Source organism: Pteropus alecto, unplaced genomic scaffold, assembly GCF_000325575.1.
Source record: "Pteropus alecto unplaced genomic scaffold, ASM32557v1 scaffold70, whole genome shotgun sequence".
NCBI lineage: Eukaryota > Metazoa > Chordata > Mammalia > Chiroptera > Pteropodidae > Pteropus > Pteropus alecto.
Genome location: NW_006431912.1, coordinates 2,663,913 through 2,679,499, shown reverse-complemented (window position 1 = coordinate 2,679,499; position 15,587 = coordinate 2,663,913). Strand labels below are relative to the sequence as shown.

The window sequence follows — 15,587 nt, the reverse complement described above, 5'->3', positions numbered from 1 at the left end:
AATAGATTTCCCCTTTGTGTAACTATTTGAATTCAAATACTTTTAAGTATTCCCATGTGGGTCTCTTAACAGCCTCAGGATACAGGTGACAGAAGTATAAGTATTCCTATTTTATAAGGACTCAAGGAAGGCCGGAACCAGTAAGTGATCTAAGAGTACAGAGGTAGTAAAACGAGACCCAGCGAAGAGGATTTAAGCAAAGTTTACAAGGGAAAGTCTCCTAATGGGTCAGGCATTATCTCCAAGCTCATGACCACATGATTAGCAAATACTACTCACCGAAGTGGCTAACTGCAAGTACTCATCCAAGTGGCTAAGTAACTGCAAGTAGCTAAATTGAGTAGTACCTGTGAACATTAATCTAAGAAATGTGCAAATAGAATTCTATCACTAATAAAAACATATGCTAAAACACTATAATATTAAAAAGGAAAGGAAATTAAAAAAAAAAAAAAAAAAAGCACAAGCATGCATGCTTGTGGGAAGGGGAGGGAAGGAGGGAGGGGAAGAGAGGACATCATATTAAACCTATGGATACTGAGAAGCTTTAACTACTTCCTCTTGGTGTGTGAGAACCCAGACAGAAATCCTGTATTTCCTATCAGAAAGAGATTGAATGGAGCCAGCTGATGAAGACCAGAGATAAGCCAAAGGTCTCCTTTCAGTCCCAAACAACTCCTTTTTCCCTCCCTTCCTCTCTTCCTCTCACTATCTCCCTACACACAGGCTGGAGCACACACGTGCGCAAACAGGGTATAATTTTAAACTGATCTATTAATTGCCCTCTTCTTTTCTGAAAAATAAGATTTATGGCTAATGTAACCATACACTTTATCACCTGAACTGGAACACTTATAAAAGAAATGACTATTCATAATTATGTCTGCAAACAAGATTGACATAAAACAAGATTGACTAGGAAAATGAGAACAAGTGAGCACTCAACACCTGGATAAGCCATACCGCTCAAGAGGAAAGCACTGGGAGCAATGGTTAAATCACTGTTTAAAATACTGGTTGATATATGCCATTTTATGAAAAACTGAGTCTTAAGCAAGGTCTACCACGAGAGAAAGTCATCGTATTCTGTAGACCAGTTTAACAAATCATTCCTATTAATTAGGCAATGTATTTTCACAATGTGCAAGATCTCGTGAAATATTTTGAAATTATATGTGCTTTGTAAGTCATCTGGAAAAAAAAAGGTTTTAAAAAAACTAATTAATTTATTTTTGCAAGTTTCTTTAAAAAGTAAAACGTCAAATAAAAGGAAAAAGCAATCTCTTAATACTTCAAAGGCATTCATAATTCAAAGTTATTTACTTGGGTAACTAAAAAAGACGCTCGCTCTACACGAGAATGCCCAAATTATTTTCTTTTTAGAAGTTGGAATCATCTAATAAAAAAATTGTTTTCAGAACAGCTTTTTGGCTGATGCTGTTAGCAACTTAACTAGCTTAAAGAAAAAGTTCCCTCAAATAAAAAAAGTTAGAATGAACCTTAATATGGTATCTGTAGAGGTGTACTGATGGTAATAAATCTGTAGAGGTGTACTGATGATAATAAACCTGGTCCTAAAAACCAACCTGCCTACCTTGTGGTCATTCATATTCCTACCTCCTGAGAGACTTATAAAACTCAGATTCAGAAAATCAAACAGACATTGGAACTTGGAGCTATTGTTTTCAACTGAGAATTTCATACATGCACCCACAAAGACTTGCATATAATCTATCATTCATTCAAGTGACATTTCAATGCCTACTATATACACACTGCACCGGTACTATTAATAGCTGGCTGTCTTGGATTTAAAGTTTGCCAGGACTTTTTTCAATCTAGCAAATTCGTTTTTCGATCCAAAAAGGGTCTTTGTATTTAAATACTCTTGTGATTCTATCCCCAAAACAAGACTAGACATATCTGCTAAATAATGGGAAACTCAAAATGACTCTGTAGCAGTGTAAGGCAGAATATTTTTACATTTATTTGTTAGCACTTCATTTTTTGAGTTGTTTTATAGCCGACTGTTGCTCCTTCTACAAAGTTGCTTAGAAATCTGCAATCCTGCAAAGGAGTTGATTTTCTGATTTCCCATAAGATGCTGTCCCTCATTTCCGCAAATTTTTACATTAACAATGAGTTCCACAGTTGTGTTCTCATTTAGAAAGAGCTATGAATCAAACAGCCCTGTGTCAGTCTCTACAATAACCCCTTGCAGAATTTCAGGTCTATCTACTTTCACTGGAAGAAAACCAGATTATCTCACTGTACTTGATTTACTAGTACATCTTTTTTTAAAAACAGTATGATGGTTCTAGTTTTCTAAAGTAAGGCTTCTTGAAAGAGTCAAGAAATAGACTTTCCTAAACTTATTAAATAAAGCTCCTTGGAAGAGTTGGGTTCAAAAGCTCAATTCTAAACTATTAAAAAGGCAAACCAGTCTACGGCCATGCCACCCTGAACAAGCAGATCACATCTGATCTTGGAAGCTAAGCAGGGCTGGGCCTGGTTAGTACTTGGATGGGAGACCACCTAGGAAGACCAGGTGCCCTAGACGTAAAATAATACAAAATATGGACTGTAAACTGACAACGTCTTTGCAATCTGTGAGGTCAAGCAAGGGTTGCCTCGCCTAAAAAATTTTTAAAAAAGAAAAAAAAAAGGCAAACCAAAAAGGCAAAAACTGGTTGTTCCACAATAGTAAAGGATGCAAACAGCAACTCAAGGAGAAAATTTTTAAAACTAGCCTTTTAGAAGTGCAATACCCCTAAGACCACAATAAGATGGACTGTTATTGTACAGTGAACTTTCAGACTATATTCTGAATTGTTACTATTATTAACAGGAAGACTGGAGGAGAGTGGGGGGATAAGTAAAAAATAAATTGTTACATAACATTAAACAAGCAACCTAATGAAATATAAGTTCCTGAACCAAAAGAGGGGGAGGAAAGGAATTCTCTCTAAATTTGAACATGGCTACTTGAGTTTGTGCTTTTCTGAGTTTAACACACCACGACTTAGCCCGCTACTACCACCATTCCATCCCAAAACGCCAACACACACACAGAGATGTGCATGCGTACACGCGCGCGCACACACGCACGCACACACACACGGTTTAAAAAATACAAACCATATCACTGTGTCAAAAATAAATTTCATATAAGAGCACAGAAGTCTCATGATTTATCAAAAGCAAAAGATAAGCCACCGCTGACCTATGAGCTACTAATACCAATTCAGACCTAATACATACACTGAATTTTGAATAAACTCAGTCTCTGGCTCTTATAGTACCTTTTTTTTCTTTGAAAACATCAGAATTATAAATTCTGAAAATAAATTATGAAAAATAAGTGAAGCATGAAAAATCATGGATGAAAAATTACTGTTGAAACAATTTTTTTAATTTGTCCATTTTGCCACAAATTGTTAAAACGAAGTTGTTGTTTTTTTAATTTTTCCCCCCACTGCAATAGTCCTTTTTGAAAGTAAAAATGCAATGCCATCCAGGATTTTGGAATTTCCTGCTATTTATGAAACAGTTTAGTCAAAACATCTTTTTAATAAGTTGCTAAGAAAGACCCATGAAAACTGCAAAGAAATTGCTCCTACAAGTTCCAATAAGGAAGGTCATTTTAGCACTTTGCTTATAAAGACTAAACAGCACTAGTCAAACTACCTTCTGGGCTTGGACTTTAATCAAGCTTGTTATGCTAGAGCTGACATCATTTACATAACTCACCTAAATAAAATCGAAATTACATTAAGGACCCAAAAGATAATCATTTACCTATTACCCATCCAGTAGGTTACAATGTTCTATGCATTATGTTAAATTTCATACAGGAGTGCGTGCACACACACCCCGATCTGTAGAAGCATACAGACATAGGTCAATGGATCTATCTCCAAGCCTCTTTTGGAATACCTAACATAATCTCTAACTGCAGAAAGAGACCGTAAGCTAAGTTACTACACTGTAGTATAGTTCAATGTACTTGATACTCTATCCTTAAGATATTCTGATTATATTTCCTAATGAAATTTTTGTTTTCACCCTAGTAAGCAAATAAAAGTCTTGGATCAGTAACAGCAAGCTTCCTAACTTGCTCTTATCCACAATGTAAACATCTCATTTTAAGATGTAAAAATTTAAATAAACTCTTAAAACATCTGCCTTCCCTAAACTACTAGACCAGCAACTCACCTTTCACTAATCCCTCACCTTATGATTTATTTTAAAATTACAGTTGATATTCAATATTATATTAGTTTCAGGTATTACGGCATAGTGGTTACACATTTATATAACAAAGTGATCCCCCTGATAAGTCTAGTAATTAATATACAGTTATTATAATATTGACTATATTTCCTATGCTGTATTTCCCATGCTGTATTTGACAGCCCTGTGACTATTTTGTAAGTGCCGATTTCTACTTCCTAATCCCTTCACCTTTTTCACCCAGCCCCCCAAACCCTCTTCCATCTGGCAAGTACCAATTTGTTCTCTACATCTATGAGTTTGTTTGTTTTGTTTGTTCACTTATTTTGTTTTTTAGATTCCACACATAAGTGAAATCATATGTAATTTGTTTCTCTGACTTATTTCACTTAGCATAATACTCTCTAGCTTCATCTACGTTGTCGCAAATGGTTATGATTTCACTTTTTATGGCTGAGTAATATTCCACTGTATATATATGCCTTCTTTATCCAATCATCTATTGATGGACACTTAGGTTATTTCTATATCTCGGCTATTGTAAATTATACTGCAAGGAACACAGGGGTGCATATATCTTTTCTAACTAGTGTTTTGTATTTCTTCAGACAAATACTCTGAAGTATGATTGCTGGGTCATATGGTATTTCTATTTTTAATTTTTTGAGGAATGTCCATCCTGCTTTCTATAGTGGCTGCACCAATTTGCAATCTCACCAACAGTGCACAAGGGTTCCCTTTTCTCCACATCCTCATCAACACTTGTTTGTTGATTGTCTGATGACATTCTGACAGATGTGAACTGTTATCTCATTGTGGTTTTAATTTGCATTTCTCTGATTAGTGATGTCGAGCATCTTTTCATATCTATTGGCCATCTGTATGTCCTCTTTAGAGAAAAAACTGTTCAGGTCCTCTGCCCATTTTTTAATAAGAATTTTTTTGCCACCTTACGCCTTCTTATTTCACAAAAGTGAATTCAGCAGAATTCATCCAATAACTACCTTGAAGACCAAATGAAAAAAAATCAATTTGATTCTACTTCTCGTTATTTTGGCCAATTATTTTATGCTACCTTAAGAAAGGCATCAGATCAATGCACTAACCAAATGTTATCCTGCCACCAACAGATCTAAGTATGTTACACCACCACTCATTGAATAAGTGAATAACTACCATCCCTGTTTCTATTCATCTTCAGTGTAGTTCATGGTACACCAAAAATCATCCCTAACCTACCCTCAGCTTTTCTGAGTATCATTATGGAAGAAATATAAATACTGTTCTCACCAAAGTCTCTTTCAAAGATACAGATTCACATTGTGACATTCTTTTCACTGTTTTCCAAAATTATACAAGGACACATACAACATATTTTTCATTTTGAACACAACTGACAATTGAGTCAGTCCTTAAATTCACATGTGTATCTAAAAGTTTGAAACTAAAAGTTTGCAAATACAATAATACTAGCTCTAGGATGTACAAAATCTAGACCCAGATACTGATTTCAATCAAAACCTAGCTGCTTAATAGTAAGCTTTTTTCTTTCTTAAACATATTCCTACAACACTAACCAAACCTAAACACATACAACTGTATTAGAAAAGGGAACATTAACAACTGTAGAAAAATCAGTACATGTGTTTTTTTAAATGTCTGATGACACCTATAATTATATAAACCAATTCAGACTCCACAACTTCGACAGCAATGGCAATTTTAAAAGATGCCTAAGGCATAGTAAATACATCTGGCAAATTTCACACCTCTTGGTGTCACCACAAAACCAAAATTATTGAGCTGGATATAAACCTGACCTGATAAGGCAATTCTTAAATCTTTCTCCCATCTAAAACAGTTATAGTAGTAAGACTACTATCGAAAATCATTCTTTTCTTTAAAAAAAGTACACGTCGCATTCTGAAAAAGTAAAGGTAAGACTATCACAGCACAGAATATGTCTGAGAATTAGTTAAGTTTGATAACTGAAAAGTTGGGTTTTTGACATTTGCCAGCAGTCCTACAACGTGCTGGCCCTGTGCCATCATGGCCTGGTGCCAGCCTGATGTAGAGCCAGGCTAAAAATAGCAGCCAAGCAGCAGCTGGAACACACAGGTCCTTGTGACCTCAGCTTTATTTCCCTAAATCAAGGGAGTCTGGAGAGAAAGGGACAACTGCAGGGAAAGAAACGAATGGAATATATTCTCTTCATTGGTATTTCCTACCTCCTCCGATTTCTTGCCTTTTTTCCTACTACTCCCTCCTACTTCTCACTTCCCCTCACCTCATTCCCCTATGCCCAAGAAAGGAAGCAAGAGAATAAGGGCAGTGAGTAAAGAAGGAAAACAGAAAAAGAAAGATAGGAAGAAACTGGAGTGCTGAGGCAGGCTGGACTCAGAGGCTCCCCCATCTCCTGCCCTCAAGTCTCACTCGATTCCATCATCATCACAAAGCAGCTGTTGGTCATTTCAGTCCTCAGCTTTACCATGGTCTAGAGAAAGTGTTAAGACAAAAATTACATCAGTGATAACTGAAGAAGAAAGGGAGAGCTAGTAGATGATGACCAGAGTACAAAATCCTAAGTGGTCAGGAAGCTTGAAGAATGATAAAAAACAAAGTCCTAAAGAAATAGGGTAAACATTTAGGAAAAAAAAAAAAGTCCTTACGTAAAACAGACAGACACATTACAAACTTCTGGTATTTGAGTTTTAGGGATTTATTTTTTGACAAATATTTACAAAAATCATGACTATCTTCTTTGTAGAAATGAATTAATATAAAGCAGTAGCAGGAGCAAAGGTTCAGTATAACCAAATATAGTGCTGCCTTTCAACATCTTTGGGGCTTTACCAAGAAAGACCAACAGCGACACCAGAAGAGGCTCCAGGTTCTGCCCTTCACATAGAAATTAAAATTACCTATACTTCATGTGTAAAAATGCTCGTCACTGTCAGCAAATATTTAACAGGAACAAGGTGGCATATATATCATTCTAAATTTTACTGGTATAATTAAGTACAAAAATATAATCTTGTTTTTGTAGACTCATTCTACATGCTATCTTAAGCATATTTTCTGTATAATACCTTCTAACATTATGGAACTGACACCAATTAACAGTGAAAAATGCTTTAAGTAAACAGACTGTTAAATAAGGCAGGACCAGGCAGTGAGTCGCCTGAATTTTAAGCACTGTAATTCACTAAATGAGCTTCCAATTTATCTGATCAGCTTATTCAGTTAGTACGAGTTTAAATGTACTGGCAGGTTCTATTGCATCCTTCCAATTAACATCCTTCCAGTAAACTATCTCTCAAAGAATTTAAATATTTTTACCAGCAACAAGAAATGGTGTAATCTTTAATCATATTTTAAAAGGGCCTTAAAATGAAATAATTTAAGTATACTTTGAGAAAGTACGTTTGCTGCGTATGTTACAATTAAATCTAGCCTACATGCTATTACTCTTTCAAAAGTTAAAAACGTCAAAATCACCCCACACAACCATCCTCCCAAAGATGAAATTAATTCACAAAAGGCATTTCTGAAAGTTTTTCAAGTCAAATTTTAAAAATACTCATTAAAAACCCATAGCTATGAATAAAATTTAAAATTCTGGCCACTGCGAATGACATTCTAGAAAGCAGCAAGAAAACTATAAACCTAAGCTTCATCTTTAATGACGATGCCTCATGGTAGTATTACTAGAGGGGCAGATACCAGCCAGAGAGGCTACAACTGGCTCCATAACTTCCCAGCCTGTGACCTTGGGCAAAATTTACCTGCACTTTTTCCCTAGGCTTCAGTTTCCTCATTTGTAAGATGAGAATAATAAAAGCACCTACTTCATAGGGCTGTTAATAAATACGAAGTGCTTAGAACAGTATCTCGCACATGGTTAGGCGTGATGAAAATGTTAACTGCTATTATTACTATCAGTAAATGTTGTTGCAAAGTATTAGAAGGCTCACCATAAATCATGTTCAGCTCAGTGAAGAAAAGCCCCAAATTGGAGGCCTTCAAAAGTTAGGGAGGTTAAAGTTTTGAGGCCACATCAGTTATGTAAATGAAGTGTCTTAGAGTTATGTATGCATTTACTGGTGATGTGGAAGACACTGACAAAAACACCGAAAAATGTACAAAAACAGGTCAAATACAGACACTACTGGATATGTTTCCAAAAACACACTAAATTCAGAGCAATCAAATTTCTTACTGGGTATGAAATTGTCGTTCTACATAAGCACTTTAAACATTCAGTAAATTCTTTATCACGCAAGTGTATATATACTTTCGTGTATAATTCACATAGCTGTAATATAGTTTCACACAGTTAGCAATCATAACCAACTCTTCCTGAACTTTAATCTCATTTTAGAACATCTCTACAATTTCCAAATGTCTACAGATGTTTTATACTACCACATACTTAGTATGCTAGAATCATTGCTTAACTGAAGTTATCAGAATGTGGCCTGAAACTAAAATGCTATCTAGAAATACTTTTGTAACATTCAAAAAAATGTTAACCAAATAATCTCTCCCACCAGTCTAGTCAATTTATATTCAAGAATATGCTTGTTCTAATTTCTGAGATTTTCCGAGATTTGCCAAATTTCCCAGCAAATTAAGAAGCAGTCGAGTGGTAGAAAAACAGATACAAAATTTAACTTTGCAGATTATTCAACATGTCTAGGCCTCAGTTTTCTCATTAGCAAAATGGGAGAAGCTGGAATTGATGTTATCTTTTCAACTCTAAAATCTCCATAGCTCTACAAGTAGATAATAACTATCATGCAAGAGTATTTTATAAAAACAGCTTCTCATCTTTAGCATATTTTAAGAAAAAATGGAACACTGCATCTGTACACAAAAGTCAGTAATATGAATATGCTTGGGGTGACAATACTCGAATGACATCTGGGTTCATTTGTCTCCTTTACTGCTCATTTGTAATTATCAAATTAATTACATATGCATAAACATAAATATATATATATATGGTGAAACAGAACTAGTTATTGCTTAAGAGTTCCACAAATATAAAAGAGCATATACCCTTAACAACGAAGTTCCTTTACTATCAGCTGAAAGTCAATCTTTAAGTTTAAAATGAAAAGCAGGTTTTGCACTGAATTCTCTCCAAAGCTTGCCATTAGCTACCTTTTGTAGATGAAAAAATGAAAAGCAGCATCTTATTTTTAAAGAAATGAAAAATCAGGTACGAAACAAATTCTGACCAAAACACAAGACACTGAAAGTAAAAACTGGAAAGATACTCAGTTTTTAAATAAATCTAATCAATCCACTTTATTTTTGAGGCTGGCTAGCTAGAGTCTTTTTTCACGGGACAAGACTATATAACATTTTTCTCCAAATTATCATTTGAGACTGGTTTTTCAGAAGAGATGGAATCTTCCCATCCATTTAAAAGAAGAAACGGCTCATGTTTTCTAATTTACAGTAATCCCCCAAACATTTAGGCATGTCAAAAATTAATAAGCCAAGAAAATTAATTTTTTTGTTGTGAGAAAGCACCATTCTTGAAACTGTATCATAGTTATTTGAAAAGTAAGTAAAAATGGTTTTGTAGGTTCCATGTAGTTTATTACCATTTAAAAAATAGTTGCCTATAATCTGCTTTGTTTCTAAGATGTTTACACTAACCTATAATCTGCTTTCTTTGCTAGAATATTTGTCCTGAACACAACTGTTGAAGGTCAATAGCAGTTCAAGTTTAATAACTGCTCTATAAAAATTTCTAACACCACGTGAGTTTATCATATGCATATGTAAGCTCAAAATAAATTCATTTTGCATCACTGAAGAAAATTTTCTAACACAAAAATGTAAAGCATATAAGCATGTGGAATTAGTGTAGATTAAATTGTGCAATTTTAAAAGGGACAGCTTTCTTATATAATATCAGTCATTCCTCCACTGCTATCCTGTTCACTGAACATACTACTAGCTGAAATCACACATTCTTAACTAAACTCTTAAATATAAGTCTGAGCAGAAAAGATATGCTAGTCTGCATCATTCCAAATAAAATATCTAGAGTTAGAATTGACAGCAATTGATTATCCACTGTGAAGAAAAAAGAGGCCCAGGATACACATCTTTAAAACTGGTGAAGCCACACTTAAGACAATAATCACTTGAATTATTCAATTAGTTGCAATAATTCTTCTATTAAAGGACATATTCTACAGACATCCCGATGTTTTTAAAAGGAAAGGCATCAAAGTCTCACATCTCCAAAAAGGATGACATTCAATGCAGAGTCTAAATAAAACAATGGGGAGGGCTTTTCCTATTCAATCCAAGGGTGTACTCAGAATACAACTGTGTAGCAAGAAATTAAAGATTGAAGAAGAGTAGAAACGTTTGCTTAATCCAAATCAGTGATTCTACCTTCCAGTCTTGTAGAAATCTTTTGGCTACAGAAGGTATCCTGGCCTCCTGAATGCTTTAGATTTCCTCACTACACCATTACTAATCATGAGAGAACTAAGTATAACAAATTCCAAGATTCCACACCTTAAATTGAAAACTTAACTTCCCTCAGAACAGTGATGAGCACATATGAGGTACACACTTTTAAAAATCAATTCTAAGTAAATTACATCTCAAGCCACACCGAAAAAAATACACATGCACCTAGTTTCAAAATTACTTCGTACTTTTTCATTAAACGAAAGGCAAAAAAAAAAACAGTATATCTGATTCAAAATTGTTCTATATTATTACTTCAGTCTTGAAAATGCTTTTAATAAAATATACTATCCTCAATAAACACCGAATTCTGAAAGTAATTTAGAATCACATCTTTATATAGTAACCTCTAGTCTGTAAAGAAAACCAAAATAATCAAAGGCCAATAAATTAACCTTAAATAAATGAGATGATAAAAATTTTTATCTATCTTAATTCTAATAATGATCACCTTTTACTGCCTTGCCACCCCTAAAACATGAAATTTTAAATTATGAATCTGAAAAGAATGTGTTTACACCAAAGCGCTAATAGAATTCTGGGCAATATTTTCTCCCAAAAGTAACCAGCCAAAAGAAGAAGCAACTCCTTTTAAAACTTATCTCCTTCCTTCTCGTACAAACCCTAGTTTTGTTTAGAGATCTCACTTTGAAAATGATTATTTAATCAAAATAGGAAACTGTGTGCTTCAGAACCCCTCCCCAAAAACTGAATGTACACCAGGTCTTCAGAAAGGGGGACACACAGACACCCCAACAAAAAAATAAATATAAACTAAAAACACAGAGATAATTCTTCTAAGATTTATTATAAAAATATATGCTTTTAGTTTTAAGAAAAATAAGGCATAAAATAAAAAGTAAAATTCTCCCCAAAACCTTGCCCATTCACTTGACTGCCCTTCTCCAAAGATATCCAGGCTCTTCAATGATTGCTTGTGTAGCCTTTCCAGACATTTTTATGCATCTATATATTCAAGTGCATCTTTTTTTTTGTTTTAAACAGAAATTGCAGCATACCATATGAATAATGGCTTATTTTTAAACAAAATATTCTGGCCACCTTTTCTTGTGAGTATGTGTAAATCTACTTCACTTTTTTCATAGTTGCAGAGCTGTCGAGTTCTTCTTAACCAGTTCCTTTCTAACAGAATTGTAGATTTGATTCCAGCTTTTCAGTATTTCAAACCATACTGCAATGAGCACTGCTCACTATACAGAACATCTTTGTGCACTACTATCAATAGATCTATAGGATAAATTCCTAGAAATGATACAAAAATATTGTGCCAAGCAGCAGGGAAGCAGCACCTTCTCCTACCTCCTAAATCAATTTGGAGTACTGTCTACCCATCTTGTCAGTTTTTACCAATGTGACAGATAAAAATGGTATGTCATTTTTATGAAAGAGCAAAGATAAGTAAGTTCATTAATCATGTACATTTCATTGTGAAATGTGTTGCCCATTTTTCTACTGGGTTAGTCATCTCTTTTTTCTTTTTTAACCAATTTTTAGGACGTCCCTGTCAGCCTTTGGTCAAACATGCTACAAATATTTTCCCCAGTTAGCTGTTTAACTTGGTTTATCATGTTTTCAGTCCTACAGAAATTTTCAGATATTTTTATGTGATTACATGTATGTATTTTCCTTTATAATCAAATTTTAGGTCATATAAGGTAAGCTCTTTCCCAGGCAAAATTTTGGGGAAATTTCATGTGACATCTAAATCATTAAATGGTGTTGATGATATTTACATACAAGCACCTTCAGCGATAGCTCCAATACATCATGATTTAACAAAAAGAAGCCAACTATGCTTCTCTGAGACCTCCTATGATGAACTGATGGAGAGCTCTGCTTACAATTACTACACCAAAAGTTTAATTTTTTTCCTTTGAATTTCTCTTCTTAAAAATCTAGGAGTTGAAAAATAACTAGCAAGTATGTTTAATTTCTGGGAAGTCTCAAGTTTCTGTCCCTCAAACCTTAAATAATCTTCAACAGCGTAAATATAAAATAAAGTCCAACAACTAGATCTTCCCTATTGTAGCTATAATTTAGTCATTTCTACAAAAGTCAGTGAATACTCCCTGTACAAACAAACTTGTAATTTTGCAATACCAGAAAATTACTTATGGTGCTATCGACACAGTACTCTGTTCTTTTCCATTCCTGGTTGTGAAGGAAAAAAGAGTTCTACCTCAAATCACAAAATTATAAAATAAGCCTATTGAATTTGTATGCCAATTCAAACCACCACTTACAGCTAAATTAGATGGTTAATCTAGCCACTCTGCGTTCTCCATCAAGAAAAAAAATCCTAGTCATAAGTTTTCTATCTCACAGTGTCAGCTGCCAGGCATTTAACAGCCTTCCATCTCTAAGCTGACTGGCACAACAAGTAATACAACTTGGAAGTTAAGGAAATTGGCAGAACTCAGGGGGTGGGAGGGAATATTTTCCACAATTTCTGCAGTACTTGTTTAGCACAAATGCAAGTGTTTCCAAAGTGGTGGTCAACTCTTCAAAACTGTAAGAGAAGGATCATACTATTTCACGTGAACAAACTCCAACTCCATTCAGTGGTCTCCTTCCCTTTTGGGAACTATTCAAAAAGTTACTATTTTCTTTTACAACTCACCCAGGCCTCCTCACTGATGAAAGCAGGCAAAGCCCACGCTGTGTGTCTGTCTCCTAGAGAAGATTGCATCTTTTATTTATCGCTCCTTGGCTTTATTTTCACAGTGAATTCCTGGCTTAAATGCAATCAGCCAAGAAACCCTCCCTATGTGCTCCCCTGTCATTCCTCATTGCTTACAAGCAGAATCAAGCACCGAAAAAAAAAAAAAAAAGAAAAGAAAGAAAGAAAAAAAACACACACACAACTCAACATTGCCAGCCAAGCCATAAAAATTCGCAAACTCTAGTCTGTTACACTGAGAACCCATAGCTATACTTCAATCCGTTTCAACCCAGCAGGAAACAAGGGGTGGGGGTGGGGGGAGCATAACTTTAAAGAATGTTAATTAGATTTTTTAAAAAGGGTGGGTGGACTGCCTCAAAAGTTGAACCCTCAAGAAAGAAGGAAAGGGTGCGGAACCTAGAAAAGGCAACACTAGAGGCTGCCTTTGGAAATAAATGACCATGCAGAAAATCACGTTTGCAGATTGCATTAGAATTCAAATTAACCAGACAGGATTAAAACAAATCTGAATTCTCTCTTGGGGCCCTTATCCAGCCCCCCAGCAGACTCCCAAAGATAAGAATAAAAGGAATTGACTACGTAAAGAAAAGATTAAAAACAGAGACAGTGATGCTTCCAACCTTCTCCCCATTCATTAGGTACCCTGTTCACTACAATGTGAAGTACACAGCAACATGGGAGGGGGTAGAAAATATGCCGTTTGCAATCAAGAGAAAAATATCAGAGAGAGTTTCACTATAGCATTGTTCTTTTCAGTCAGCTCAAACATCCCCATCGCTATGACTGAAGAAGATATCTGGCCAGGAAAAAAAAAAAAAACGGGGGGAGGAAGCTTTTAAACTCGGTATTTGAGAAAACTCTCATGATCTATCAGAGAAAGGGCTGTGCAGCTTTAAATCACAAGTCCTTCTCTCGCCTTTGTCAAATATCTTCTACTTTACAAGCCCTGAAAAGAAATAAAGAGACTCTTTTGTTTGGTTTCCCCTATTCGGAGGGTGACAGAAAACTGAAAGGGGCACAAATAAACCTGAAAATGAGAACAAAGTACGGGGTCGTGCCCAGCTACCAGGCGGCCGCATCGGGAGGGAGGCGGGAGCGGTCGCAGAGCCCCTCGGCCTGGCGCTCCTACAGCCGCCCGCTGCGAGCTCGCACCCAGCACGACCACCGGGCCATCCAGCGCAAACCAAACTCAGCGACAGGAGCAGGAGCCTCCAGGCACCGCCGCGGCCCCACAGAAAAAGGAAGCGCGAGATGTTCCTTCCCGGGCTCGTGTCCTTTAATTCGGGGCTTCCTGGGGAGAAGTGGTCCCGCAGGAGAGGTCCAGCCGGCCACCCCCTCCCTACTGGGCTGCTCCGAGACAGGGGAGGTGCAGAGGGAAAAAGACATTTAAATCCCCAGGCGGCCGGTGGAGCTCGTCTGGGCCAGACCAGACGCCGCAGCGACCCGGGAGCCCCACGGCCGCCAGCCCGTCGAAGCCCTAAGAGGAGCAGCCGCCAAGTGGCATTAAAATGTATACCCCTCCCCTTAAATCGAAGGGGCGGGGAGGGGTAAAAAGAGAAAGAAAGAGGAGCGAGCGACAGACAAGGGGAGAGAGGAGGGAGAGCGCAGAGTGCGCCGGGCCGCCGGCTCGGCTCCGGCCGGCATTGTCTGTGCGGCCCGCGCCCCCTCCCCCGCCCCGCACGGCCCCACCACACACACCCTTCGCAGAAGCCCGGCCGTCCGCCCGCGCCTTTGTCCCCATCCGCCCCCCAAAAGAGACGAGCAGCCCTCAGGATGTACTCCCGGGAAAAAGGCCGAAGAACGGAGCGAGTCTAGAGCACCCGACACCCACCCGGCCGACCCCGCCGCGGGGCGCGTCCTGCTGATTCATTTCCCACTCGCGCTGGCCCGTCCGGGGAGACGGGGGGCGGGGAGGAAATGGGCGCTCCGCTCGGGACGACCATCCCGGCCAGTGAGGGCACCGGGCGGGGGTGCGGACTCGCGCCGGGTTGAGGGGCCACCTGGAGGGGAGGGGGCGGGCGCCTCCCTAGGAACTGGCGGACAGACAGACGGCCCCGCAGCTGCCCCGTGACTCACCGACTTGCAGGACGTTGTCAACGCAGCCGCTCTCCAGCAGCCCGATGCCCCGGCGGAAAGGCAGCCGTGTCTC

At 37.4% G+C, this 15,587-nt stretch overlaps 1 protein-coding gene and 1 pseudogene across 1 annotated transcript in view; one reads left to right on the top strand and one right to left on the bottom strand.

Annotated features, from left to right (window-relative positions):
* The window catches only part of ZSWIM6 (zinc finger SWIM-type containing 6), a 168,556-nt gene that overhangs the window by 152,133 nt on the left and 836 nt on the right, over window positions 1–15,587 (bottom strand). Inside the window, exon 2 of the mRNA XM_006906060.3 lies at window positions 15,515–15,584. Within this exon, the coding sequence (XP_006906122.1) occupies window positions 15,515–15,584 (70 nt within the window). The remainder of the gene's footprint in view (window positions 1–15,514; window positions 15,585–15,587) is intronic.
* Window positions 2,443–2,560, top strand: LOC112472605 (annotated as a pseudogene).